General features: G+C 36.6%; 1 protein-coding gene across 1 annotated transcript in view; it reads left to right on the top strand.

Moving 5' to 3' along the window:
* LOC764938 (spondin-1) overlaps positions 1-26672 on the top strand; it is a 74636-nt gene that overhangs the window by 19279 nt on the left and 28685 nt on the right. The window contains exon 2 of the mRNA XM_030988309.1: positions 19987-20087. Coding sequence (XP_030844169.1) covers positions 19987-20087 — 101 coding nt within the window. The remainder of the gene's footprint in view (positions 1-19986; positions 20088-26672) is intronic.

The following is a 26672-nucleotide window of genomic DNA, read 5'->3' as shown; positions in this document are numbered from 1 at the left end:
AGCGTGCATGTTGCTCATGACTGATCATATGAAAACACATCACTACACTCTTTAAAGGCACACTGTCCTACTTGAAGCTACTTGCTCCCTCTATATAGAAAACTTCCCCAATCGGTGCCTGTTGGTCCCCCATGATCCTCTTTTTTTTATGTTAAATGAGAGCCGAGTTAATGAGATAGCCACCTGTCACAGTGACCTCGCTGGCTCGCTGGGCGGTCTAATCCCTTCTAGTTGAAGTAGTAACGCCTCCCTTTAAAGAAAGAAGAATTCACAGCCGATCAGAAGCAGCGCATTTTGCAACTTTTCACTTTCGGCATTGCCCCTTATTTTGATCTACTGCACATTCCATGACTGACGAATCATAACAAATGGAGTAGCATTGTAAAGAGGAAGAAACACACTTTCTAATGATGCTAAATGAAGTCATGATTATGCAATGACAAGATATATAATCAATCAAACTTGTGATTCCAAACTTTTTTTGAGGCATTCAGTTTCAGTTGAAAATGCACTTATGTCATAAACATTATAGTGTCAAATTTGAAGTCTGTCTTTTCAGACTAACTTCATACCATGGAGATATAAGAAGAGATATCTCCATGTTCATACCAACATATCTAAAATGTCTTTCATTTGAAGGGAGTATTGGTAGAATCCTTCGTCCATTCCATTATTAGTCCTAATGTCATTATCTTTACCCATAATCCACCTTGCAATATTAGCATAGCACTCTACGGCTCCATGCTGTCTTAATGAGTCCCACGGCGCCACCGAGATGAGGCGGTATCCGTAACGACGCCGTTATGAATAGATGTCCGTCAAAGAAAGCTACTCAGATATGAAAATTAACTTTCACACCTCGATAAAGCTTTTGTTTGAGGGAGAAATGGTGATCTAATGCAAAAGCAATAATACTTTCTAGTACTTGCAAGCTCTGTATAATATGTCGTCCACACTACTGAATATTTAGTCTGCTAGGATAGTACAGTGTGTATATATTTCATCATTTACTTTTGATATCTATTTGGTGAATGTATGCATATTGGTTTGATTGTCCGGCTGAAAATTGTTATCAAGACCTTGTGCACAGCTCCACAAGGTTTAGGAAGAAGCACATCAAAGAATTGTTTGGTTTTAATGCTCCTTTTTTACTGGAAATGTACTATTCATGGTACAGTTTTGAACACATTCAGACAATTGCCATTAATTTAATTAAAATGTGCATCCCCAATTCATACATTTAAATAGTAGAGGTGTCGTGGTTGAGTGGATATGTCACCAGACTGTGGATCACAAGGTCTGCGGTTCAAGTCCCCTCGCGACACTAATGTCCTTTGGCAAGACATTGATCTACATTTGCCACTCTCCACCCAGGTGTTAAATGGGTACCCTGTAGGATACAAAAGTTATTGTGGCTGGATTAACAAGTGACCCTTGTGAAATGGCGATTGGCTGGAATGGTCCCCAGGGGGTGGAAAATGTGCATACATTGTGTTGCAGGTAAGCCTAAATCCTATGACCAGGGTAATATGTGATGTGCCTAGAACGAAAGTGAGCTATTATTATGATTATTATCTATTATAAAATTGACTAGTCAAAATATTCCTCTCTAAATACCACTAGGAACAATTGAAACATTTTTTGTGACAGTACAATCACCAGAGGTGCATCATCTTATAAAATATTGCAGAGATCCAAAATGTGATTTATAAATCTAATGAATAAAAGAAGAATACACTTTTTCAATAAGCAAGTATTTTTAAACTTCTTTTCAAATGAGAAGTTTACCAAAAGGCCTTTATAAGAACGTCTCAAAGAGTGTTTTTAGATAGATATACAAAAGGCTTCAAGATAAACTGTTCCCAGTCCAGGATACTGATGTTAAAAAGGTTGTTGTGGCTAATAAAGAACAGATGTGATTGATATTGCAAAGCCAATGTGTCTCCCGACTTCCGTCAATTGGTGCTTTTTTGTGCAAAATTGCATGTGTGGCAAACAAATGACTGCACAGAGAGGCAAAAAAAGCAACCGACCTGTTAATTATTTTGCGTTTCATTTACAAACTGCATAATACCTTACTTTCATAGTATACCTTAAATCACTGCCATTTTGACTAATTTATGACTTGTCGTACAATGTACATATATTGTATAAAGACTTAACACCACGCCATGGGCACATGTAGAATTTGAGAAGAATGATAAACAGGAGGTGACAAAAAATGATGAAAATTGCATTTAGATGAAGCATCTTCGAGGCAGGAACATTAAAAACAGGTTTTAAATTTGTTTGACTGCCAGACATCATGGGTGATCTTGAAATTGATATTTGTTATTGTAGATAAAGTGAATTCTACTCACTTTAATTGTCATCATATATCACAGATACTCATGTGTGTCATAACATTTCACCACTACATGTCATCTCCTCTGCATCATAAGTCATAACGAAAACAAACAATCTACATGCACTATGAATCATTCCATTGGGGCATGTAGGGTGATTGTAAAAGCAGGGTGGGGAAAGAAGGTTATAAGATGTTTAACAATTTGGAGGATAACAGGTATGATTTGAATGTAAAAGAAATGTGAAATTACTAGCAAAGAATTATGAAGTATGTGAAGAATTACATATCTTCTGAGTGTTAAAAGAAAATGTCAGCATCCTGTTTTACTTTGTTTTCAGTTTCACTTGGGAAAATTACCAAATAACAACCTGGCAATCGCCATGATGACATAATACATTTCAGTTTTGAAGAAAGTATTTCACTGTCAATAGATTTGTTTTATATGTTAGTATTATTGAAAGTAAACATGTTACATTGCCTAATTTGAATACTAGGACAGTACACTGCTAATGTCACAAATAGGACATACATGACATATTCATAATTCCTGCAAAGTTTGCTGCAAAAAGGAAATAGTATCTTTAACACCAAGGAAACATGTTTTTGTCATTGAGGAGTCCCCCAAATTGTGAAAACTCCCTTGGGAGAGATGCAAACTTTCACCTAAATCAAGAATGAGATATGTGGTCCATTAAACCCCCCCCCCCCTCTCTTTCTCTCTCTCTCCCTCTCCCCCTCTCTCGTATCTCTCTCTATTTCTCTCTCTCTCTCTCTCTCTCTGTAAAGGATGAGTCAGGGGCAGTTGCTTCCTTTATCGTGCATCCCATACCAAGAAATCAACATCGGTTGTAATTCTTACTTCTCCGACTAAGCATGTATTAATTTGATTTGTTTGACAAATGGCGAACCTGGCCGCAGAATAATCAATACTTGATTCTGACAATTGCTCTTGATGGCAGATAGCGTAGAGAGTGAGAGAAAGGGGGAGAGAGAAAGAGAGAGAGATAGAGAGAGAGAGAGAGAGAGAGAGGATGGGTAGAATGATAAACGGTGTAACAGAGAAGATATATGGAAGTGGGTGTGTGTGTTTGTGTGTATGAAAGAATAGGAGAGAGACAGTTAAAGATAATCTTGAGTTCTGGTAATGCGATTGCATTGTGAAAGAAAAGGTGTGGAATGGATCAGAAAAGTTGATCATATAGCATGTAAGTAATGGTGTGTAATGCAAGGTTCTGGAGTCATCAAATTCATCATAAATTTGGCAGAGTCTTGGTAAAGTAACAATCACTTACACAGAAAGATGTATATGGGACAACACACATGGTGTCGGGGCTAGTACTACCCTGAATTCCTTATCTTTCTATGCTCATTACTCAGCCAGTATACATTTTCTTCCAAAATTGTTTAGCACATGACATTTATTTGTAATCTTGAACATTCAGTGTAAGTTTTGTTAGATTCAGTGAGAATTCATTTTCTTTTTTTACCAGAACTCAAGTTTATCTTTAAAGTGAGAGAGATAGAGACAGACAGATGAGTAGGATGTAAAGGTGTCGTAAGGCGGGCGAGCGTTTTTATTCACTTGACTGGAAACGCAAAGGTCGTGGGTTGGATAAGCATGTGCACACCAGCACAAAGGGACTAGCTGGAATGCTCCCGAGGGAGTGGAGAGTGTTCACTATAAGGTGCAGAATAGTGATTGAATCCACAGCCTTTTCAGTCACACACAGCTAAAATTCTATAAACATAATTAGTTTAAAGGGCTTTAAACTAATCAGTTGTACATACAACATCATTCACACACAGAAATTTCTGTGCGATCTTTAATCGTTTCGTGATTAACTACTGCTCTTAAAATGCGCAGTAGTGCCATTGCGCATTGAAGGTCAGGTCATATCAAACAAAGCACACGCTCCATCCAGTTTAAACACGTTTAAACTGTCACACACAAAATGTCAAGCTCTCTAGATACGAAGTTCGTATCTGCAGCCTGCTTTGAGGGCCGTATGAATCGCGACTTCGTATCTATCCGAACATCGTATAAATGATGTTCACACAGGGAAAATTTTCTTTAAAGGTGTTTAAAACTGTTGAGTTAAACATGTTTATACTAATCATCTCTAGATACAATGAACTTTAGCTGTGTGTGAAAAGGCTGCCAGTGAACCAGGGTAATAATAATGATGTAAATGCTATGGTTAGTTAATGGTAAAGAGCTATATAAGAAAACAGTATTACTGTTCTTTGGATGGAGATGAAGACCTACTCTAAGGTCATGAACAGACAGATGGAGCAAGAGAAGGTGATGAAAGAGGATTGGTTATTGCTTTTACAAATTAATTAAAAATGATGTAAGGTTTTCTAAATCTAAAATTAATTGTGTCATTGTCAAAGACTGCAATTCAATTCAATTCAGTTTTTTGATTAAAATTCAAACATGCAGGAGTATTGTCATTAAATGAAGAAATGAAATGAAAGAGAGAGAGAGAGAGAGAGAGAGAGAGAGAGAGAGATGGTGATAGGGGAGAGAAATCAGTGAAAAAAATACACGGGGGCTCGGGGCGAATTAGCCCCCGAAATACCCCAAAGAGCCCCCGAAAATCAGAAAAGAGCCCCCATATATTTGCATAGAGTTCAATGCAAAACAAATTTTAGAATGTTATATTCATGCAGGCAAGCTTGAAAAGTAGCCCCCGAAAAATAAATATTAATTTTTTCCCTGAGAGAAATACATTAAGAGAGAGATAAAGTGAAAGACAGAGAGAGAGATGGGTTGAATTGAGTATCAGAGATAGAGAGGGGAGATTGAGATGGAGAGGAAACAGGGTAGAGAATAAGTGAGTATTAAAGGGAGTGAGACAGAGACAGAGATAATGATAATGAAAGGGGGCAATATATACATGAAGAGATGGAATAAGAGAGATAGAGAGAGTTAGAGAAGGAGAGAGACGGCTGGGGAGAGTAAGAGATGAAGAGGAGTCGGGGCAAAGAGTGAGTGAGCAAAGGAAGTGAGAAGAAAGAGAAATACATGAGAGTGAGAGAGAGAGAGAGAGAGAGAGATGGAAAGGAATAAGGGCAAAGAGTCGGAGGCAAAGAGTCGGAGAGCAAAGGAAGCGGGAAGAAGAGACATGTTGAAATGGGGGGGGGGGGGGGGATGTTACACGAAGAGAGGGGACGAGAGAAAGAATAAAAACAAGAGAGGGAAAGAGAGAGAGAGATGGGCTGGGGAGAGTAACAGATGGAGAGGACAGAGTGAGATGGAAAGGAATCGGGGCAAAGATTGAGTGAGTAAAGGAAGTGAGGCGGAAGTATGTAAACAGCGGAGTGATAGATGCAGAAATGAATTATTACAGGATTAGGAGGCTCTAGGTGAGAAGGCATCGCCGATCCACATTACAAGTACATGCACATGCTTGTAATATAGGCTGTGCAATGGAAATGCCCCTGTAGTACTCGAAAACTGAGCGAGGTGTTTACCCTTCTCATGTTATGCTCCAGATCTTGTATCATCCCGTAATCCAGCTTAGCCATCATATATCTTCTGACATTTTGAGATTCGAAGCTAAGTTGACTTCTGGTAATGTCAGAAAGTAAATTCTACCCAACAAAAGAAAAAAAAGAAAATGCTGGGTATTAGCGGCTACATATGACTATCAAAGAATCTATCTTGATAAATATACAGCTGGGTAATGGGCAAAAGGTGTAGGTAAACATAGCTAATAGTCTCAGTAATGTATCAAAACATGTTGTCACACGTGTGTACATTAATGTGAGTTCATGCAAGTCTCATGTTTTACTGGTCCCAATAACCCACTTTCCTGGATGATAAATGATTATTGAGATTGTATTAAAGTGCAATTCCTTTATGATTATCAGAAGTCAAATTTAGCTTTCATTTTGTATGATTTAGTATAAAATATTAAAAAAACAGCTGAGGTATAAGAATGAGCAGACCTTCTTTCCGTTCTTTGTAAATTTTCTAAGGTACACACTCTCCTAATATAGAGCCATTTCTTTGAAGCCTTTTACCTTGCAGATTAAAAAAAAATCAAAGTTTCATGCAAAACCATTCTCTGTAAAAGCTTTTAGTTGATGTGGAATTCCTCCTTATATAAAGTCATTTCTTTGAAACCTATTACTTTACAGCTTTTATTTTAATTAAAGTTTCATGCAAAACCGCCTTTATAGATATGATATCACTCAGTGAAGCTGTAAAAGCTATTAGTTGATGTACATGTTATTCCTCCTTATATGAAGCCATTTCTATGAAGTCTATTAATTTTCGGATTTTTAAAATTTTATTCAAGTTTATGAAAAACCATTGTCATGGATAGATAGGAAATCAGACACTATAAAAGCTAAATGTTTATGTATGTTATTCCTACTTAATACTTATTTAAAGTTGTTTCTTTGAAGCGTATTACTTAACAGCTTTTATTAAATTTAAGTTTCATGCAAAACAATTTTTTGATAAATCATATAAGATCACTCAGTGTCATTATAAAAGCTTGTAGCTGTTGTATGTTATTCCTACCTACATTTATATGAAGCCATTTCTTTGAAGCTTATTTCTTTACAGTTTTATGTCATTTTTCATGTGAAGGCTTTTGCTTGAGTAGAAATTAATACGAAAGCTGTTAGTTGGTTAATACATATTTTTTTCCTACTTACATGAAGCTATTTCTTTGAATTCTATTAATTTACTCCTTTTTTCAAGTTTCATGCGAAAGCTTTGTCTTGAGTAGATATGAAACCATCTACTATGAAAGCAATTGGTTGATGTGTGCTATTTCGAGTTTAACCACACTGAAAATTTGCTCATGTTCAACCTACTGTAGAAAAGCTCTGTTAAAGCCCCACTGCACTACTTATAGCTATTTGCGCCCTCTATATATATAGCAGACAATGCCTAATCGGTGCCTGTTGGTCCCCATGATCCCCTTTTTCTTATGTTAATTGACAGCTGATAACTACCTGTCAGTGACCTTGCCAAACTAGTACAGAAGGGCTTTAAATGACCATAATTCTATTAAAAATTTCCTGTAAAGCAAAAACAACTTCTTTCGTCAAATCAAGCAATTTCAATCGCATTTTCAAATCTATTGAAATGTTCATACAGTATTTAAATGACATATTAAGTAATACAAAAATGATTACTATAGGACATACATGAACAATAGGGTACTGGAATTGCTCTTCAGTTGATTTAACTAAAATATTTATGATCGTGTTCTGTTTAGAGCCTGAAGGGTAATGACTGTGTGTCGTCAATGTATATGACGTTATAGTCTGCAGTCACAGTCTCTGATTTGACACTTTACAGCAATCCATCAAGTCTGTGTCAAATACCATACACATTAATACTCTTTGTCTGGCGCTGTTACAGAGTAAAGAGTCTATGTAGTATGCCATCGGCCTAGTCTCAATGTGCAGACACTGCTACGCACAGGGATTATCAAGGGTCTGTGCCTGCAAGCTGATCGAACGTAATGCCCATCTTGGTCTTAACAGGCAAATATATTACAGCTGTGGAAGCAATTTGGTAAAATATCCTTATTTTCGATGATGTTCTTTGATTATACAGAAATGAAAATGTCCACCTTCATTCTTCTCCTACTATTTACTCCTCAGAACTCATACATGTACATTAATTTGTCTTTGAACATATTTTCAGATAATTTTCTCCTTTTTCTCCTCTCTTTCTTTACTTTTTTCTAGCTACTCTGATCCACTTCACTTCATTAATCTTGTACATTGTGTGATGACTTCACCTTTTGCTATTTTCTATCACACTGTTTCCTTGTTTTTGCACGTTTTGGTTGATTCCTGATGGCATCAAATTTCCAGGTTTACATCAAAATTTGATCTCAATGGGGCAGTAGGGAGAGCATCTTCTTTCATAGATCTTCACCTCGTAAGCTGATCTAAAGCCAACATTTTGTCAGTTTTCCCTGGAGTAACCTTAATGGATGCATGTTTATCTCTAAACAGATGATATCGATGATTGTCTTGTGTCTAGAGTGCCCTGCTCTAGAAGTGACTGCGACCTGCTCATATTAGGCCTGTTTTCATCAGCTCGAGATTGCCAAATAGCCCGCTATTTCTGATTTGAGAAATAAGCCAGGAGTTACAAATCACGTCTTCACCAGCTTGAGACTTGACCTCGAAACTTGAAACTCAAGCTCGAGAAATAACCTTGAGATATTTTGCTCAGCTAATTGCAACTTTGTGCTTATGAAGACGCAAATAAACTGGATAAATGCGATCGGGATAGTTAAAATATTATAGTTAGGATATTTGGCAATCTCGAGCTGATGAAGACAGGCCTATCGATCCATAGAGGTGTTTTTATAGTTGAGTGGTTTAACTTTAATCACTTGACTGGGAATGCAAAGGTAATAGAAAACTTTTCCAAAAGAATTTAAAAAATCAAAGAAGCAGACAAATCTTCTTGTCAAGTCACTTTGCTACAACGCTCAATCTTGATTGGATTCTCCTAGTTCAGGGTTGGAGGTATTGCACCGTGAGAGTTGGGAAGAAATCTGACAAAAAGTGCTTAAGTTATGAATGTTTTAAAGTTGCATTAACTATACTTCAGGGATTCTCGAATTGGCTGAAGTGGTAGTGTCACTTTGACATTTCCTATTTAATCCAATACAGAAAATTCTTCTTCTTTTTTTTTCCTTTTTTTTTTAGAGGATCTTTCATAATATATACGACCAACTTTAATTAAGGCCCCAAGGTAGAAGGCACAAGAAAAGCAAAAATCATTAAATTTGTGTGTACACAACAAACTGGAGAGTTTTCCGTATCAGCATTACAATCCAATTGACAAAATTGCCAATTTGAGATTCGCACTAATTTAGTGATCTTACTGTTCAAGCATTTACACCCCTTTTATTTTTGGTACTATTCAATACAAACTTTTGCCATTCTTCTTCTCTTGTTTTTCTATTTTCACAGAAGTGAAATTATTACAAGGGTTGAACTGTCCTTAATCTAGCATCCTCGAATGACAGAGAAAAATCATGATGGTCATTTAGTAAAAACTCTCTACTTTAAAACAGACATAAATTGACTCTTGCAGAGTAAAGCCTTGTTCAGATAGATGGGGCGGTCAACCACCTCAAATAGGCTGCTGTGTTTTTTTTACTTAATTTAATGTATAAATGAATGCAACAAAGGACTGGTGCACATTCACTGAGCTATGTGTTTTAAGATAAAGAAATGTGAAGTGTCTTTACGTCATCTTTAAAACAAAAATCACTGTGGTTTTACTGCATCGTATCTGAACAAGGCTTAATGCAGACTACTAGTGAATGTTATGAAGTACCCCTGCCAAGATCTATCATTGTCTATAAAGCAAGTCTTGTGGGTATAAAAGCTGCTTTACCTAATGACATTGCGGCCAAAGACAAAGAGACTTTCATCCATCCACAAATTAGTCTTAGTTCTAATGGACTCTCGCGGGAAACAATGATAGGAAGAAGAAAGTGCATGACAATGTCTTTAACCCTCTGAATCTGGGAACCGGTTTGAGTTGAGCTGAGTTAAGCTACCCTTGGGTTTTCATCTCACCAAGCATGTTGAGTGAAGAAAATTCAACACTGTGGTTGCTTTCTTCGCCTCTCTGCTCAATCATTCGTTTGCTAAACGTGCTATTTTGCGCAGAATAATAAGCACCAGCTGACAGAAGAATTACATTGTGCAATCAAGATAAATGGCTACCGGTATGCTAAATTACCATTTTTCCTTCTTCATGACAAACTACCGGTATAGATTGAAGGCATCGTTTAACAATATTAAATCTGAGATGCATGACCCTAAATGTTATCAGTGTCTGTGTCACTCTGTGACATGGTGTAATATTAAAGCCCTAACAAAAGTGCGCTTCAAAATGATCATGAAGTGCCTCAAAAAAGTAAAAATCTTTTAGTGACCGGTTTCACCATGCTAATTTTCCTCAAAAGACTGTAGTGTCATAAGAACCGTATGGAAAACAAAAAATGAAATCTCAATTTCCAATCATAAATATCTTGATAATCAGACAGGCGATCGGCTTGTAAAAGTCATGGGATTCCTGACTGACCTAACAGTTTATGATTGCAGCATGAGCTATTAAAATCAATTAACAATAAACACATACAACAAAATATATATATAGATTACAAACAAATCTATGTGTGGGTTGAGTGGTACCAACAAATACATTATATACTCTCTAAAAAAATTCGAGTGATCACGGACGTCACTCCTCTGGAGAGTGAAAATGTAGTGAAAATAGAGTGAACATTCACTCTTTTCTTCTTAGAGAGCACTCTAAAATCAATCGATTTTCACTCCTAAACAAGTGATCACGGACGTCACTCCCAAGAAAGTGAAAATAGAGTGAAAATTCACTCTTTTTTTAAAAGAGTAGAGGGAATGAATGATATGAAAAGAAAAACAGTGAGAAAATTGTGATAAAAATGGTGAGAAACACCATACATACTATGTATGGATAATATTAGTTGATACATTAAAGATGGATAAAGAAATAAAGAAAGGATATAATTTACAGCATGTTTCTGGCACTGTTTATATTTCACTGGTCCAAACACACCAATATCCTGTATTATAAATCATTCAGAATTGATTTGAACCACTTTTATCCATGAAATTCAGTCATATTATCACCGCAATTCAGAATTGGGTCACAATAGATGTGAATCATTCAAGGGGAAGATTGGATTATATTAGTGTTATTTTCAATTTGTGAGATCTATGGCAAGGAGATAGTGATTCTAAAAGGATTGGTTTATGAGGTATATTAGAAAGCTAGACTGATATCATCTCATCAAATGAGATGCATTGAATTTCTGTGACGTCAATCTTATATTAGAGCATTACTCATGAAGGCAGCTACTAAAGTATTCTTTTGCATATGTCAGAGATGCTTTGACAGAGCATGGAAAAACGGTTGGGAAAATTCAAAAAATGGTTAGGAGAATTTACTGTTAGAGGGTGTTGCACACTAACACTAAGAAAACCATAAATATCTTTGTGGTTTGAGAATTTGTTCAGGATTTTTTGCATGTAAGAGGGTTAGTACAGTAGAAGTAATATAATAAGTAACATTTTATACCAAAAGTAAGCATTTTTTCATCAACCTTCAACAGTATTACCGAGTTACTTTAAGGCATTGAGCCCCTCAAGATAGATTTACCTATTTGGTTTCTTCTTTTCACTAATAAACTTTGGTAAACATTGTAAAAAGAAGAACATATCTTTTTCAATTTTCTTCATTTCATAACTCAGAAAACAGAAAACAGTTCACTTTGTTCCTGTCTTCATTGTTATCTACATGCAGCTGTTTATAGAGAGCTCCTTATATGTAGGTCAGCACTGAGATGACACTCTATCTTATATTGGTAAAGCTAGCTTATTGCTCTGAGCTATATCTTCAGATATATTCCTTAGTTCAGTGCAAGGATTGACTTACAAGACAGATGGAAATCTGCCATGTATCTTTAAGAAGAGAATCATCCTCTTAAATAGTTCGCCTACCAGCCATTCTGGAGCAATTAATCCTTTGCCTGTTTAGATACATGAAATATTATTTCCTGTACTACCGAGTCAATCCCAACGCTGCCGGCGTACTAATACAGACAGCTGAAACTTGTCTTTGTGATGGACGATGCTTTCTATTGGGTAGGAACGAGTCTCGTCTACTTTTCTTTTCAGCCATCCCAATAAAGTCTTTTATATAATGCTTATGTTTGTGGGCTGTTTCGTAGTGTATTGAAGCCATGTGGTACCAAAGGCAGATGGCTACATATCGTTTTTCTGAAGGTTCATACCGTAATTCCGAATAGTTTCTTATTCAAAAGGCTCAAAATTCCCAATCTTTGTTGTCTCCAAAATGTAATGCATGCAGTTCCAAATTCCAGAAATGGAGGAGGGTTTGTAAATAGAACCCTGTATAATTTCTTAGATACATTTGATGAACCTTTTGAATGCTATTTCATTACTGGCATGTTTATTCTTATGAAAGCTTAGTGCATCCCCCCCCCCCTCCAGCAGATATATCAGTATCTATCTCAACCGTCTTTTGAGGATGAATAGAGGATGCACTTTCAATACAGCCTCTAAGATTTTAATCATCCTCTTTCCGTCTTCTATTATCGATATTAGCTCCTGTGACGACAGGGATTGATCGGATTCTTGCATTAAAAACAATATGTCTGGTTTCATTTTTTCTTGATGGACGTTTTCCGCCCCAGGTCACATCAGTCCGCAGAAGATGATCAACATTGATTAAACCTGATAGTTGTTGACTGCAGGTCATACGATACTCATTGCCATGGTAATAGAACATCATCTCTCATCATCAGATAGCAGTACTAGCTGAAACCCCAGTCACAGCACACAGAAGGTTCGTCGTCATCATCTCCAGATTGCCAAATAGCCCGCTATTTCTGATTTGGGAAATAATCCTGAAGTTACAAATCGCGTCCTCATCAGCTCGTAATTGGACCTCGAAACTTGAAACTCGACCTGGAGAAATTAGCTCAAGATATTTTCTCAGCGTTCGTGCATAGTGTGAGTCTTCGGTCGGGTGAAGACGCACTGGACAAATAGCTGGATATTTTGCCAAAAAGTGGGATACTTTGCAAACTATCCCAAGATATCTTGGGATGACGAAGACGCAAATTAGCTGGATAGTTTGCGATCAAGATAGTTCAAATAGCGGGATATTTAGCAATCTCGAGCTAGTGAAGACAGGCCTAGGGACCGTCAATGGACCGAAACATTACTGGAAAACTTACATTACCTCTAATGGCCAAGAATCCGTAGGTCAGTTTGGAGTCTGGTGGGGGTGTGACCAAGGGAGAATGGCAGAGGCTAGGTCCATTTTGTAGTCAGTGTAGAGCTTGTTTGATGGTTTAACCGAGGTACAATAACAGAGGATCGGTCAGTATGGAGTCGGTTTGGTGGTGTGACTGACGACCACATAGAATGACAGAGGTGTGGTCGGTTTGAAGTCAGTGTAGAGTTGGCTGGATGTTGTAACTGAGGTGCAATGGCAGAGAACCAGTCGGTTTGTAGTCAGTGTGGAGTCAGTTTAGTGGTGGGACTGCAGTAGAATTGTTAAGGTTCAGTCAGTTTGGAGTAGGTGTGGAGTTGGTTTGGTGGTGTCACCAAGGTAGAATGGCTAGGGTGTAAGCATTTAGGGTTTTGATATACGGTTTCGGTGTTTGATATTTACATATGTCATATGTGTGATTAAACCATATTTGACTTGAACAAAAACACAACTACTTTACAAAAAAATAATCCAAGGCAAATTCGATAGCCTTGTGCCTCACCTATTGAATGTAAGAACAAGACATTGACTTATTGCATAATCTGAACATGATTTCTATGGGAAATACTATAGGTATTGAAATTGCCATTGAGTTATTTTTTTTTTAAGTAGTTGTTGCAATCATGTTCTTGGTTATTTTTTCTATCTTTCTTTCAGCAGGTTTAGAACCAAGACAACTAAGCCAATTTGTCCTCAAGGCACGTTTTGGTATAGGCTTACTACATACCTGCCAACCCTTCTGAATAATGTGGAAGTTTTGATTTTCTGGGTTTTTAGGACCTGAAAATTCAGAATATTCTGATTTGTCAAAAATTAAGCTTGTTTTATCATGTGCCGCGATTTGAGAGTTCACATTTTGCGCGCATTGAATGGCTGCATAATAGAGCAGTGAATTAGTATTCGCTTTTTGGTACAGATTTACCACATATTGCCAGTTACACTGCCACTGCAAGTGCGATTTCTTTTTTTTTAAGGCATGCATACCATGCTAAAAATTCCTAATTCTTATTTTCAAATGTTGGCAGGTATGTGTTATTACTGTAGTTTCCAGTTTCCTTGAAATAAACATTAAATATTTACCAATGTAATCACCATACCCTTGATCTATCAATCATTTCCACCTTCATGGTCCATTGATTTTAATTAAACAAGAGTCGTGTCAGCTCTATGGATGAGCCAGTGATTCTTTCACTCATCTACACTGTACTAAATAATATATGAACATATCGCTGTATAAGCTTTAACGGCCAAAACGTGATATAGGCTTTTACTTTTTCCACCACTTGAAGTGCCCCAGTGGGATCTACAGCTGTATGATCTTCAAGACACATGCAGGCCTTACAATTGATCCCATGGGGTAGTAGAGGTATACGACCCACACACCATTCTTAGTAATTTGATCATGAAGTGGTCTTTCTCTTAAAGGCATCGTTTAACAATGTTAAATCTGAGATGCACGGCCCTACGTGTTATCAGTGTCTGTGATATTGTGTAATATTAAAGCCCTAAAAAAAATCGCTTCAAAATGATCAAGAAGTGCCTCTAGAAAGTAAAAATCTTTGAGTGACCAGTTTTACCATACTCATTTTACCCAATAGACTGTAGTTATGAAAACCCTTTAGCAAACGATTTTCAAAATTTGTAATTCCAATCATAAATATCTTGATAATCAGACAGGCGGTCAGCTTGTGAAAGTTATGGAGTTCCTGAATGACATAAGGTTTTATAACTATCATTGCAGCATGAGCTAAATCTAGGATTTTGTTTCGGAATCTTGAGACAAAGTTACCAGATCCCTTTAAGGGGAATTTTAACCTGTCTTTTATTTTTATTTTTATTTGTGAACCATCTACATAAGGATTGGAGAGTCTGATTTTCCTTTGTAATACCATATGTTGTAAATCTATTGAACAACTATAAAAGATGCTGAATATAATTTGGATAATATTGTCATGAATTATTAACCTCTTCTTTAGAATTAGAATGACAAACAATTCCTTTTATCTGAAATTTACATTGCTAATTTTGGTTTCAATCTCTTACATGGGAACAGCTTTCTAAAACATATGGACATATTTCTTCTTCAAGAAATACTACAACATTCATTTTGAATGGATGGGACTTACTTGTTGACTGCTCTTTCTCGTAAGACGCAGAATCATGCATTAGATAAAGCTAGCCGCACCCTAACACCGCCGCGTTGGTTCTACGCGGGGCCGGGCTAGTATGAGATCAATATATGGTAAGAGGTACATGCTCCCAACAATCATGTTCAGGGGAGCCCTAAATTTGCAGCTCCAGAAATCATTTTGGATGAAAGCGTATCAATATTTACCCCGCTCACCTGTAAAGGCTGGTTGGCATGGCAACCACTGGTTGTATGTTTGCCTCCTGGATGTTGCTGCAAACCCTCCGCCTTACTCTTTCTTCCTCTATCTTCCTCTTTCTTCCTCTTTCTTCCTCTTTCTTCCTCTTTCTTCATTTTCATCCTCTTTCTTCCTCTTTCTTCCTCTTTCTTCCTCTTTCTTCCTCTTTCTTTCTCTTTCTTCCTCTTTCTTCATTTTCATCCTCTTTCTTCCTCTTTCTTCCTCTTTCTTCCTCTATCTTCCTCTTTCTTCCTCTTTCTTCATTTTCATCCTCTTTCTTCCTCTTTCTTCCTCTTTCTTCCTCTTTCTTCCTCTTTCTCTTTCTTCCTCTTTCTTCATTTTCATCCTCTTTCTTCCTCTTTCTTCCTCTTTCTTCCTCTATCTTCCTCTATCTTCCTCTATCTTCTTTCTTCCTCTTTCTTCCTCTTTCTTCCTCTTTCTTCCTCTTTCTTCATTTTCATCCTCTTTTTTCCTCTTTCTTCCTCTTTCTTCCTCTTTATTCCTCTTTCTTTCTCTTTCTTCCTCTTTCTTCATTTTCATCCTCTTTCTTCCTCTTTCTTCCTTTCTTCCTCTATCTTCCTCTATCTTCTTTCTTCCTCTATCTTCCTCTTTCTTCCTCTTTCATTCTCTTTCTTCCTCTATCTTCCTCTTTCTTCCTCTATCTTCCTCTATCTTCCTCTTTCTTCCTCTTTCTTTTCTTTCTTCCTCTTTCTTCCTCTTTCTTCCTCTTTCTTCCTCTATCTTCCTCTTTCTTCCTCTATCTTCCTCTATCTTCCTCTATCTTCCTCTTTCTTCCTCTTTCTTTTCTTTCTTCCTCTTTCTTCCTCTATCTTCCTCTATCTTCCTCTTTCTTCCTCTTTCTTCCTCTTTCATTCTCTTCTTCCTCTATCTTCCTCTATCTTCCTCTATCTTCCTCTTTCTTCCTCTTTCTTCCTCTTTCTTCATTTTTCATTCTCTTTTATCCCCTTTTCTTCCTTTTCTCTCTTCTTCTTTCTCCCTCTCCTTCTTCCTCTTTCCCCCTTCTTCCTCTTTCTCCCCCTTCCTCCCCTTTCTTGCTCTCTCTTGTTTCTTCACCTTTCTCCCTCTTTCCTCTTCTTTCTCCCTCTTTCCTCTTCTTTCTCCCTCCTTTCTCACTCCTTCCTCACTCCTTCCTGTTTCGTTCTCTTCCAGAGCCACGAAGGCTTTAAAGCCTGTCTGTACTATTTTGGGCAGGGGTGATTAGACAAACTTGCAAGGTCACTGACAGGTGGTTATTTCATCAAATCAGCTCTCAATGAACATGAGAAAAAGGGGACCATTAGGGAACCAACAGGCACTGATTAGGAATTGTTTGCTATATAGGGCGCAAGTAGCTATAAGTAGTACAGTTGGGCTTTAATATATATACATTCTTTAGAGCCAAGGCCCTTCTGTTCCTCAACAGACTGTATCACATACTCTGTTGGAGAAATGGATCTTAGCTGTTCACATCTTTAGAAGATAGGCATCGTCAGAGCCAGAAGGGCAATAATAATATTCTTTAGAGGCGACGCCCTTCAGTTCTTTAACAGCCTTTGATGTAAAAATGAATCATAAACCGGTATATCACACATTTTGTGAAATAAATTACTCCTATAGGTTCATATCTTAAGGAGATGTATCATCTGTTCAGAGGAAAGAGCCACACATTGCTTTTAACTAAATCAATTTTAAGTAAATCAATTAACACTCTTTTGTTTCCACACATCATATGAGCCAGAATCTTTTTATTTAAAACGGATATGAGGTAATGCTTCTTTGTATCTTTGAACACTGAATCTCTCTCTGAAAGCAATATTAATGAAAAATGTAGCAATCACCAAAACACGCTTTGCTCTTGATGAAAGAGTTTCCATGTTGTTATACTGTAGTCGAATTGGGAAGTTCAATTATTTCTTCGTATATACTGCCATGCAAGCCCTATATACAGGGTTTTATTCTCTCCTCTCTTGTCTTCAAGGTCCTGAATCATTTACCGATAGAAAGTCAGGTAAAGGGTTTTTCCGGTTGATATTATACACTGTACCTATACACAGCTTATTATTTGAGGTTACTAGATCACTCTAATTTTCTTTCATCAGGAGCATTTCAAAGAAAATTATATCCTCGTAATTGAAATGCGATTTAATATTCTTATGAGGATACTTTATTTTTATTAAAAGGTTTTTTCATTTGTCAATCAATATGGTTAGTAGTTTTCATGAAGATTATCCCTGCTTTTTTCCTTGAAATTTAAATAACACTTGAACATCACCCACAAATGCGAGGTATCTATATACAAACTATAGATTTGCTGCTATAAATGGATTTTAGAAAAAGATCAGATTATTAAAAAATGTCTCTCCAATCATCTGGTTCTGGTTTTCATTATAGAGCCTTCATCCTACATGTTTATTCAGAAGGTAGCAACCTAGCGTTCCGACCCATCTCAATTCTTTATTGCCTGGAGCATGGTTTATGGAAAGTTTATGATATCGGTATACCTTTTCCAATTAAATGTGGTTCAATCTCAATGATACCATCTTGTCTCTCTAAACCGTGTATCAGTCTGACCAATTTCATTAATGAGATAAATGATATCTCCATCTTGTTCCTTCATTCTCTCCCTCTTCTTCCTTCTTTCTCTCATTTTCCTCCCTTCTCTTGCTCCCTCTCTTCCTCATGTTCTCGCCTTGTTATTCTTTTTTCACTCTCCTTTCTCTCACACTCTTCTTCCTTCTTTCTCTCCTCCTTTCAATCTCCTTTTTTCTTTCTCTTCTCACTTTTTTTTTGCTCCCTCTTTTCCTTCTTTCTCTCCCTCCCTCTCCTATCTCTCTTTCTTCTTCTTTCTTTCACTGTCCTTCCTTTACTCTTTTTGTAACTCTTTGTTTTTTCATTCCATCTCCTTCTTGCTCTTTCTCTTCCTTTTTTCTTTCACTATCCTGTCACTCTCCTTGCTCCTTTCCTTCCTTCCTCTTCCTTCTTTCTTTCACTTTTTTTCTCTCTTTTTTCTTCTTCCTGATCCATTTATTGTGTATGTTTATGCTTGCGTTTTTCTCAATCTATTTTGTCTCTATCTCTTTCCCTCCCCTTTTTGTGCACTATCTGTGTCCTCTCTCTCTCTCTATCTCTCTCTCCCTCTCTCTCTCTCTCTCTCTGTTTCTTTTCGTTTTACCTTCCCTCCTCTCTCCCTCTCCTTTTGTTTCAATTATGAAAACTCAGTGACGACAATCCTTACATGACGAAAAGGAAATCAGTTGTATATTAGAGTCTAGGTACCTGAATATGACAAAGTATACCGGTACGTTTGAAAGTTATGTCAAAAAATTGTTAATTACAAACAAATTTTTTCTCTTATTATTGCATATATAGAATCAGTCCACTGGGTTTCAATAAACAAAATTATTCATACAAATGATGAACATTTCCATACATTTTTAAAGGGGATAGTGAAATTAGAAGGGAAAATTTTCAACTGAAAATTATAATATCATAATTGCATTTTGAAGAAAAAAAAAATCATCAAATTATTCTGACGGATGAATTATTCATACAGTATCTTTAGTTCAGACCATCACAAAAAGTGTCTCAAAATTATTAGTTTTTCTGACAATCGAGCACTCTAGAATATAATCATATAAACAGCCTACCATGTCAAAGTATGTGTGGTTGTTTTGCCATTTCATACCATCGTTACCCATCTCCATGTCAGTGTCATGTTGAGATCCTGATATATCAGGGGGTGTTTCACAAAGATCCTAAGTCAAACTTAACTCTAAGTTGGTCTTAAACATTAAGAAGAGCCATTCGTAGCCTTGAATAAATATATTAAAAAGCAAAAATTTAAGTATAATCTAAAAACATGAAATATCCTTGATAATAGAAAATATGAATGATTTGAATCAACATTTTATGCCTTTTAAAATTAATTTTACAAACTATTTTCAAAGATGTTAACCGCTTCCCATGGTTGTTAAGTCCAACTTAGAGTTAAGTTTGACTTAGGATCTTTGTGAAACACCCCCCAGTTCTTTAGCCTCCCACAGATACCCAGCATCCGTTTTGCCGGCATCCACAAATTAAAGATAAACTTTAGTACTGGTAATGCGATTGCATTGTGAAAGAAAAGGTGTGGAAAGGATCAGAAACAGTTGATCATGTAGCATGTAAGTATTGGTGTGGACTGCAAGGTTCTGGATTCATCAAAATCATAATAAATTTGACCGAGTCTTGGTAAAGTAACAAGCACTTACACAGAAAGCTATATATGGGAGAACACTCATGGTGTCGGGGCTGGTACTACCTTGATTTCCTTGTCTTCTTATGCTCATTACTCAGCCAGTATACATTTTCTTCCAAAATTGTTTGGCACATGTGATTTATTTCGTTTCGTTTGATTCTGTGAGAATTAATTTTCTTTTTTTTACCAGAACTCAAGTTTATCTTTAAGAGGTATCCAATGTGTGCCTGTATCCAATGGAAGAAGCGGCGTTTTATAGGACTTCCCTTGCTTCTGGATTGGATGGCAGCGGTAGGATAGAGTGAGATGAAGAAAGGATCTATCTCTCCACGGTCGAAGGGATTATATCTCAATTGTCTGTGCAATGGGGTTCCTGTCCGCCTGGTATCTACTGGGTGATAGCTCAGCCATGGATGATTGATACGCCCGCCCATCCGCCTAGAGGGGTTTACATGGGGTTAGACAGGGGGACGGACGAGGGGTTTGGCTAGGGTGAGACATGGGTGAGGATGAGGATGTAGTGAGTGGGGCGAGGGGGGAGGGTTGGTGAGGGGTAAAATATGGGTTTAGGTGAAGGAGTAAGGGTTTAGCTAGGGGTCAGACAAGAGGGGGAAGGCTGGTAGGTTAGGTGTGGGTAGAGATGATGGGAGGGGGGTTAAGCTTGGATGCAGTGGGGAAAAATACATGGCAACGTTGTAGGGGTGAAGTTAATGAAAATGTATAGAATAAAATACCGGATGAGCATCAGTATTCTGTATATACCAGGCAAAGTTAAGTTGAAAATGTAAAGTGCAGTGTTACAATACATCCAATATATTTATGTACATACATGTAGGTCTATCTAAATCAAACCTAGTAGAAGTAGTTAACTGTAAGCATGCATTTTATCTAGTTACTCCACAAAAAGCTTTGCCTCTTAACAGCATTTACCAGGAATCCAGTCATATCTGTTGTTAAGGCGGAAAGAACTCTTCATATTTCTGGCTATGCCTGCAAATTAATAGTATCACTAGTGCATTGGGAATAACGCACCTCTCCCATGTAGCCATCAAATAAATATAGCAGTGTTCACATTTGCCAGTCTAGTTTTGATTACATAAGGTTACAATTTATTGTTCCCAGAGACATCTTTCCTGCAGATTTATCTCAACTTGGACAAGTAGTTTGAATGTAAAATGTTGTTTCGTTGTTCAGACAACATGTTAGGGATCGCTATTCATTCAAGTGGATGCCCTGCAGATGTTTGACAGAGATTAAGCAATTGTAACATGAAACCTACAATCAATTGTGATAATCAGCATTAAGTTTCTCGGTTACAATCACATAAAGACATTATGATTGATTTGTCGGACTGCAAATTGATTGAAAAGTTTTGTCTTACTCTGCCCAGTGTTCTTGCCCAGAAGGGTTCTCAGAAACGTGATACATGTTTATCGAAGTCAACACACAACTCTCTGATATAGAACATTCTAGTAATGTGCTCTTCTGCAATATTTTGGGATCTGCAAAGGTTTGTTCAGCTACCACGCGATAAACGTGATAAACGACAGAGGTTTTTTTTAAACGTGTAAATGAAAGGCAACTGTGTGCATCAAAGTCCCTATGCATCGTCACCTAGCTCTGTTTTGTCAGATAGAGACATGTAAAGTGTATCACACGTGGGTCATTGTTTAAAAAAAATCTGTGGTTTTCCGCAGCACATCTGGGGGGTGTTTCACAAAGCCTTTTTTCAATGACAAATGACAAAAATCAGTGACAAATCTGCTGATGACCAATCAGAAGCAAGGATTTCAGTAGCTTATAACAAAAACTGTCATTTGCCACTGATGACAAGTTTTGTGAAACGCCCCCCTGAACTAGCCTTTAGTGTGAACATGCCCGCAATGGAATGGTTGATGATTTGTGGAAAGCAGGAAGGGCTAATGAATGAATCAAATGAAAGGTGATGGGGAAAGATGGTCATGAATGTAACATCGAGACAGGAAACCTTTTATCAATTTACAGTGGTTGCAAAGATGCCTCCAGATTGCTGTCAAAAAACATTTTCATTATGGCTCAAACTTGATAGATAGCAGAGGATAGTGAAGATGAAGAGAAGGAAGGGTATTAACTGACAGTTTTGTGTGTGACTCCCCCCCCTCCCCCCCCCCCCCCCCCCCACTTTTTCAAACTTTAAACTTATTTTGAGTTATGGTAAGGTTATTTCATTTCTAGAGAAACTGACTTAAAATTATTCAAAAAAGTTTCATCAAAGAGTAGAGGGATTGTTTTGGGCCAACAAATTTATAACTTTTAACAAATCATATTTGCCTAAATGTAATTGGATCGCTTTTCCTTCTTTCTCTATAATTTCTATTTCTATATCATGCATTAATTATATGACTCTTTTGAACCTAGTCTCTTCTCCCTTTTCCATTTCGTATTATATATATCAATATTGGTCTGTTTCGACTCAAAGTTGTCCTAAATTGTACATCTAGCATTGAAGTTACTACCTTGGCACCGTTTTCTCTCATCTGAACAATGTTACCAAGTCCCTTTAAAGCAGTAACTCATTTTGACTTGCCATCACAATCATGCATTACTGTTTCACATCCCACTTAACATACAAAATACTTAAGACATTTGAATGTTGTTGCTTCTGTCAGCTTGGATTTAGCGCTAAAAGGGCACATAACTCATCTTTCAAGAGTGCAGAGCTATTCTGGCCAAGGACTGTTAAGTGTTTTTTTCAATAACACAAGTGGAAACAGTTTTCCTCTGAATGTGTCTCTCAGTCATGTTTATCATTCATTAAAGGCATTGTTTAACAATGTTAAATCTGAGATGCATGGCCCTACGTGTTATCATTGTCTGTGATATGGTGTAATATTAATGAAGCCCTAAAAAAATTGCGCTTGAAAATGATCATGAAGTGCCTCAAAACAGTAAAAATCTATGAGTGACCGGTTTTACCATACTCGTTTTCCCCAATAAACTGTAGTGTTATGAAAACCGTTTGGCAAACACAAAATTTGATTTTGATCTTCAATCATAAATATCTTGATAATCAGACAAGCGATCGGCTTGTAAAAGTCATGGGGTTCCTGACTGACCTAAAGGTTTATAATTATCATTGCAGCCTGAGCTAAATCAAGGATTTTTGAAAGGATCTATAAGACAAAGTTACCGGATCCCTTTAACATTAGTCATGGATTTTTGTTTTGTATTTATTACTTCATTTACCATTTACATAAACCTTTCTAGTAATTCAAATGTCCAGATGCTAGCTCCTTGCATAAATTTTGATGGCACAAATCTTTCAGACTGTTAGATTACCCCATTGACTACTGTATTCATTCATTCCCAAAGGCTTAATACAGTGGCCACCCAGTTCCCATAGGCGAAGGGTTGAGTAGATATGGTAAAATCATACATATGTTTGTGTATATCAGTGGGGTTGCATGAAATGAAAACCAAACCAAAACATCATTTTTGTTTCATTGTTAACTTTAAAATAATATATAAGGCACTGAAGTCTGATTGTTATTTTTACATTGAAGATTAATTTCTTCAGTTGAAATATAACGATAGTTTATTTATGTGTGGAAGGTATTGTCTCCTGGTCAAATTTCATAGAGTGGATTTGAGCTATGCTGAGCGTGAAAATGCAAGAGAGAAATGAAAGGTATCAGACAAATTCTTGTGCAATCCAAAAACTGTTCTATCCCTTAAGAAAGCATCAGTGTCTTGCTTTCGTAGAACTCTAATATCACAAATGTTAATGGAATAATTGTTTTTAACTTTGAACCAAGGTTCTTGCCTTTTTGTAAATATTATGTTATTTAATTCTTTATCTTTTATTTAGTGTAAATACCAAATACCAAAGCTTTGTATTTAATCACAGAACATATTTACCCTAGATGTAGAAAAGCTTGTAGCTTAAGTATGTAGTCAATAGTTAATATTTATTCATTACATTCTCATTCATTACTGTGATACTATTGAGTGTTATTGGTACCAGACACGATAAGCATTTAATGATATTTTCTGGTCCCATTTATCCTTTCAATGTTAACCGTTCACATTTGATTGTTATATTGATGTACTTTTGTTTGGATAATAAACTTCAAACTCAAACTCGAATCCAATCATCACACTGGCCCAGATGTATGGAATGCTCTTCCCATTGAACAGAGAAATGAAAGGTATCAGACAAATTCTTGTTTAAGAAATTTATAATTCTTCTGTTTGGAGACAGAAGGGCATTAAACTCTCATCACATCACATAGAGTTAACATACTTCTAGTTCCAAACAGACAAATTAATCTTGCAAGGTGTTTTTGTAATCTATCTACACTCAGGCAAGAGCAGATGTAAAATAAATACAAATCTTGCAAGGTCTTTTTCTATCTCTCTGCACTCAGGCAAAAGCAGATTGAGGTACAATGTTCACATGTTTACAAATATATTCAAGAAGAAAAAAAACACTCTCACCGTGAACATGATTGATTGAAACTCTTCCGCAGCAGTGTTTATGAAGTTATTTGTCAAAAGCAAACTGCTGCTGCATTTAGTAAATCGGCAACAGCATAAGTTGACATTTGTGTCTCACCTAGAGCCACTATCTAGGTTAGCATGGTACTTGAGGTGGCTTCACGCAGCTGTCTCCAAAAATAAAGGCGGCAAAATGATTGATCATTGAGACTTTCCTGGAAATAGAGATGTCTGTCTCTTCGCAGTCAAATTGACTTTTTATCGGATAGAAGTTTATTGGTCTGAGCAATAAATTCTGGAGCATATAGGCCTCTTTCTTTTCCACTTGTATTTGACTATGAACCTTGACCATGCATGGTTGGGGTTGAAACATTTGATTGATTTATATTACATATAATAATCATCCTATGTCGGTGGGGTGACAAAACCTTGTATCTCAAAAATCATGAATTTTCAGGAGAGCAAAAAAACTTTCCTGTCTCAAAAAATTTAGTGCTGTGACACCGTCCTTTCTTTTTAAAACTGGAATACTTATACAATTTTTAATGTCATTGTTGAAATACAGTAAAATAATTGTTTTGATATTTGAAAGTGAGTTACAAGGTTTTTACGTTTATCTACATGTACATTGACATACGAGTTTTTAGTTTTTATTCAAATTGAGATACGAGTTCTTACTTTCAACTCTGAATGAGTTACAAGGATTTGGTTGAATAAGTTACGAGGATTTGAATACACTAACTTTGGTACTGTTAGGCCGTGTGTGAGTTACGAGGAAAAGGAATTACGTATCTTATGTTTCGAGGTTTTGTCAGTGCAGTTTTAAAGGGGGTTAAAGTTATGAGGTTTAGTTTAAGGGTGTTTGTGTGGAATTTGTGAAAAAAACGAGAAGGAGGCGTTTCATGGATTTATCAGGTGGTGTTGTAGGCCATTAGGTACAAAATTATGCAAAAAAAAATCGAAATCTCAAAAATTGAGATACAAGGTGTTTTTGTCACCCCACCGATGATATGATATACATGTAGTTACAGAAAAAATATGGAGACATTTCTTGTCTAGTACTTGATCAAATTTGGCTAGTTTTGTAATGTAACTAAATTCAATGTATATGTCTTTTGGGGGCTAGTTTTTTAATGTAACTTAATTCAATATATCGTCCTTGTTTTCACGAAGTGACGGTAGTGAGGAAATTCGTAATGCAAAGTGAATGCAATTTTTTTTCACTACCGTCACTTCGTGAAAACAGCGACGATATATGTCTTTTTTGGCTAGTTTTGTAATGTAACTAAATTCAATGGATATGTCTCTTTGAAGCACTTTCATGTGAATTATTTTATTCACCTGTGACAAATAATTGTATCTCAATAGACCATTTTCGTAATGTAATCAAATTTATGGCATAGATTATTGTTAAGTGCTATTTTACAAATTATTTCATGATCACCTGTTACATATAATTCTATTTTAATAGTCAGAATGCAATCATAACTGGTGAATGAAATATGTGTGTGTCAAGGGCATTCAGAAGCATGTATGCATGAAATTTGGCTACATTGTGAAACTCTCCTATTGTTGGCAGTGTAACTGATTGAGAGTGCCACTGATGGTTATCTCTTTGTGTAGAATGGTGAAGCAAGCCTTGACTGAAAAATCTCTCTGAATATATTTTCATGGGGAAAAAATACAAACATTTGAAAATGAAAATAATTACAAGCCAAAGAAGATGATTAAAGTCAAAGAAATACACAGGAGTAGTAAGTTATCAGATGGGGAATCCCCCTAGTAGAGGTGTCGTGGTAGAGTGGATACGTAGCCGGAATGTCGATCACAAGGTCTGCGGTTCGAGTCCTGCCCCTGCACTAATGTCCTAATTGCCACACTCAACTTGAAATGCTAGAGCGCTGTATAAACGGCAGCTAGGCTAAAGCCGGGGTAATAATAAATGTGCCTCGGAATAGAATTACCGGTATCTAGATAGACGGCGCTGTAAAAATACCTGTTATTATTATTATTATTATTACTAAAAAGCTGTGGTTGAAAACAAGATATTGGAATCTTAGTATTACAATGTCTGTTTTGGGCCAAAAGGGCTTGTACTCTGTGTTGAAGTACACAAGTTAACTCTTTACTGGCTCTAAATGGATTACATGTACATATTATAAAAATGAGGAGCTGTGTACAAAATACATTTTACTTTCATTCATAGATTTTTTTTTTAAACAGACATTTGATCTCATCTCTGTAAGCCAGACAGATGGATTAAGTTAAAACGGAAGGAAATGGTATTCAGGAAGAGAAACAAAGTAACTGACACAAATTGTTGTAAAAGGTCAATAGGTCCTATTTGTTCAATTCTGGTAATTTCCTCCATTTGTTGACCCTTTTAAAATAACCAGGGAA

This window comes from Strongylocentrotus purpuratus, unplaced genomic scaffold (genome assembly GCF_000002235.5).
Source record: "Strongylocentrotus purpuratus isolate Spur 01 unplaced genomic scaffold, Spur_5.0 spur5_scaffold_17, whole genome shotgun sequence".
In the NCBI taxonomy this organism is placed as follows: domain Eukaryota; kingdom Metazoa; phylum Echinodermata; class Echinoidea; order Camarodonta; family Strongylocentrotidae; genus Strongylocentrotus; species Strongylocentrotus purpuratus.
This window is presented reverse-complemented; position numbering and strand designations above follow the sequence as displayed.